The 4,183-nt window shown below is 39.7% G+C and overlaps 1 protein-coding gene across 1 annotated transcript; it reads right to left on the bottom strand.

Moving 5' to 3' along the window:
- Window positions 1-2,304: 2,304 nt before the first annotated feature.
- On the bottom strand, window positions 2,305-2,895 carry LOC139863969 (uncharacterized). Its single transcript, XM_071852563.1, has one exon. The coding sequence runs from the start codon at window positions 2,893-2,895 to the stop codon at window positions 2,305-2,307; it is 591 nt and encodes a 196-aa protein (XP_071708664.1).
- Window positions 2,896-4,183: the final 1,288 nt, after the last annotated feature.

A 4,183-nucleotide genomic window follows, 5' to 3' on the forward strand; every position in this document is an offset into this window, starting at 1 on the left:
AGGATGGTACTTGAGTTCACAGTTGTAGTCATTTAGTAACTCGACCCAACATCTTTGTCTCATGTTCAGTTGCTTTTGATCAAAGATGTGCTGGAGACTCTTATGATCGGTGAATATGGTGAATTTGATTCCATAAAGATAGTGTCGCCACATCTTTAATGCGAATACTACAGCTCCTAGTTCCAAGTCATGAGTAGTGTAGTTCTTCTCATGCTTATTTAATTGTCTGGATGCATATGCAATGACTTTCTGGCGTTGCATTAACACACACCCAAAACCTTGGTTTGAAGCATCACAATAGACTACGAAGTCTTCAGTTCCGTCGGGTAGTGATAAGATTAGAGTGGTAGTCAACTTTTCTTTCAGAGTCTGGAACGCAGATTCCTGTTCACTAGACCACTCAAACTTTTTATCCTTATGAGTCAACTTGGTGAGTGGTTTGGCTAGAACGGAGAAATCTCTGATAAATCTCCGATAATAACCGACAAGTCCTAGGAATTGACGAATGTGCTTCGCGTTCTTAGGTGTTTCCCAGTTTTGAATAGCCATGATCTTTGCGGGGTCGACATGTATTCCATCACTGTCAACTACATGTCCCAAAAACTAAACAGTCTTCAACCAAAAATCACACTTGGAGAATTTAGCGTACAACTGTTCCTTCTTTAATAATTCCAGAATTTTTCGGATGTCGGAGGTGTTGTTCATGTTCTTTCTCACTCTTAGAGTAGATGAGAATATCATCGATGAAAACAATCACAAACTTATTGAGATAAGGCTTGCATACACGGTTCATGAGATCCATGAATACAGCAGGAGCGTTAGTTAACCCAAAGGGCATTACCAAAAATTTGTAATTTCCGTAACGAGTCCGGAAGGCAGTCTTGGAAACATCAAATTCCTTAACTTTAATTTGATGATATCCAGATCTCAGGTCGATCTTGGAATAGATGCTTTATCCTTGTAACTGATCAAACAAGTCATCGATTCTAGGGAGAGGATAACGATTCTTGACGGTCAACTTGTTTAGTTCACGGTAGTTGATACACATCCTCATTGAACCATCTTTCTTTTTAACGAACAATATAGGTGCACCCCACGGTGATGAGCTAGGACGAATGAATCCTTTCTCTAGAAGCTCTTGTAGTTGCATAGATAGCTCTTTCATTTCTGATGGAGCTAGCTGGTATGGTGCCTTTGCAATAGGTGCAGCATCGGGGATCAAATCGATTTGAAACTCGACTTGTCTTTGTGGTGGAAGACAGGGAGTTCATCAGGAAAGACTTCAGGAAAGTCTTTAACAATAGGAACGTCTTCAATACGCCGTTCATCTGGCTTGACTTCCTTTATGTGAGCCAAAATGGCTTGACATCCTTTCATAAGGTACTTTCGGGGTTTGATGCATGAGATAAGATTAAGTTTGGAACCACTCTTGTCTCCTTGGATAACAAGAATTTCACCAGTTTCGAGAGGAATATTAATTGTCTTATCAAAACACTAGATACCCACTTTCATCGGGGATAACCAATCCATCCCTAAGCCTATATCAAAGCTTCCTAGTTCAACAGGCAATAAGTCAACCTTGAAGGTTTTATTGGCTAGAGTCAGATTACATTCCTTGTAGATCCGGTCAACTTTTACAAATTTACCGTTGGCCATTTCTACAAGATAATTAGTGTCTAAGGTTTGGGGTTTCTCGTCAAATAAGGCATAAAATTCAGTAGACACATAACTTATATTAGCACCAGTATCGAATAAAACAGAAGCATAGCAGTTGTTGACAATAAACGTACCAGTGATGACGTCCTCGTCGTCCCTAGCTTCTTCAGCAGTCATGATGAATGCTCGGCCCTTAGCCTTGCCAGCATCTGCATTCTTAGTGATATCCTCCTTCTTAGGACAATTAGGTTTTGTATGTCCTATTTTACCACAAGAATAGCAAGTAGGAACAAAGGGCTTGTCTTTAGTTGCAGGAGTATATGTTGTAACAGCAGGAAGTCTACAATTTTTACTCAGGTGACCCATCTTCTTACAGTTTCCACATTGAATATTACACTACCCATTGTGATGTTTTTCACATCTTGAGCAGTAGGGAAGTTTACCAGCATAACCACTTGTTGTAGTATCACCAAATTTCTTGTTTGAATTCTGACCTGAACCTTGAGTAGGCTCAAACTTTCTTTTGTTATCAATAGCCTTTACTTCGGTTTGTTTTTCCTTGGCATTTCTTCTCGCAGCCATAACCAGATTTTGAGTCATCAATATCGTAGCCTCAATGGTTTCTTTACCAGCAGATATAACATTCCCCTAAATCTGAGGAGGAAGACCGATGATATACTTTTCAATCTTCTTGCTCTCAGGAGTAACCATACTAGGGCATAGGGCAGCTAGCTCCAGAAATCGATTGTTGTATTCCGCAACTTCAAGATTTTTCATTCTTAACTCCCAGAATTCGACTTCAACTTTTTGGACTTGATTCCTGGGATAATACTTGCAAGCCAGCATGGTTTTTAATATTTCCCAGGGTATGGCTAGAGCAGCATTCCATCCAACTATACCAGCATATGCAGTCCACCAAGTTAAAGCTCCGCCAGATAGAGTTCCAGTAGCATACTTGACCTTGTCAGCTTCACCGCAGTTACACAAACGAAACACAGATTCCATCTTTTCGAACCAGCGGTTTAGTTCAATTGGTCCTTCGGTTCCTTTATAGCTTGGTGGCTTACAACTCATAAATTCTTTATGTGGGCATGATTTTGGAGGGTATCGGTTTCCGTTATTGTTGTTTTGATTATTGTTGTTGCCTTGAGCGGTAGTAAGGAGTTGTTGAAATTGTTCATTTGTGAGAGTAACGTTAGGAGTGTTGGTGTTGTCATTTGGTTGTCGTCCTCCAGCCATTGTTCTTCAATACATAATTACAGTATTAGTTGAAGAGTTATGGTGCAATAAATATAATTTGTAATAATAATCACATAATCACACACATATGGCTAAGGTAAGATAAGTCAAGATATATAACCACTTAACTTGTTATTTACAACGAATGGATAAATCATCCTTATTACACAAAGGAAATGAGAAGTACGGTAGGCAAAGCCTTTACATAAATGAAATAGACATAATGGACGAAACGAAAATCCTGAGGATTATCAGTCCTTCTTTGAAATGGAGGGTTTGTGTTGATCCTTTTTTCTAATTCGGGTATTAATGCTTGTGGTGGCCTACTCCTCCACATATATTGCAAGTAGGAATGGTTGCATTAGCTTTGGTTGCAGAAGTTTGAGTTGAGGGAATCGTAACTCTTCAATTTTTGACTATGTGACCCACTTTCTTACATTTGGAGCACATAGCGTTACATTTTCCAAGGTGATGTTTCTCACACCTTTGGCAACAAGGAAGGGTTCCTTTATAGCGTTTATCGGGTTCACCCTTAGAGTCTTTTTGTTATATCTCTCCCCACTTTCTTTTAGCATCTCCTTTCCTCCCAGGTTTGTTAATTAGCTGGTTTGCCATTCAAATGGCTTCTTGTATGGTCCTTGGGTTTAATACGGTGACGCCTTTTCGGAGTCCATCAGGTAACCCATTGATGTAGTGTTGGATCCCTAGATACTCGGGAGTAGTCATGTGAGGATTCATGAAAGAAAATTCTTGGAATTGGTTAGTGTAGTTTATGAGACCAGCATCCACCATTTCCATGTTTCCAAACTCAGGTCTTTCAATACCTTTGTATGTAGGGAGCTGGTAGTTCATGAAATTCTGATATGAATAAATAGTCGGAAGGTTTCGCGGTGCGCTAATGTTGCCATTGCTTTGTGCCACAGCCAGCAGTTGTTGGAATTGGGGAGATGTCAAGGTGACGTTTGGAATTGCATTGCTTGATTCGCCGCGAACCATGTTTCTTCAAAACACAATAAGGTTAGCGTTCTAAGGAAGACATAAGGCAAGAAGTAAAAGTATGGATAACAGATAGCAAGATAATAAATAATAGGCAATTAAAACTAAAGCAGGAAAGGCTATAGTCCTAAAGATTGCTAAGGCACCCTAGCTAACACATAAGGCACACATAAAATGCAATCCTGGTTCTCTATAACAACCCTGCTCTGATACCAATCTGTCACACCCCCAAATAGGGTCGGGGGTATTTGTGACTAATTATATCAAATCAAGCAATTGTATAACGAGAACG

The sequence above is a fragment of the Rutidosis leptorrhynchoides genome, chromosome 8 (genome assembly GCF_046630445.1).
Source record: "Rutidosis leptorrhynchoides isolate AG116_Rl617_1_P2 chromosome 8, CSIRO_AGI_Rlap_v1, whole genome shotgun sequence".
NCBI lineage: Eukaryota > Viridiplantae > Streptophyta > Magnoliopsida > Asterales > Asteraceae > Rutidosis > Rutidosis leptorrhynchoides.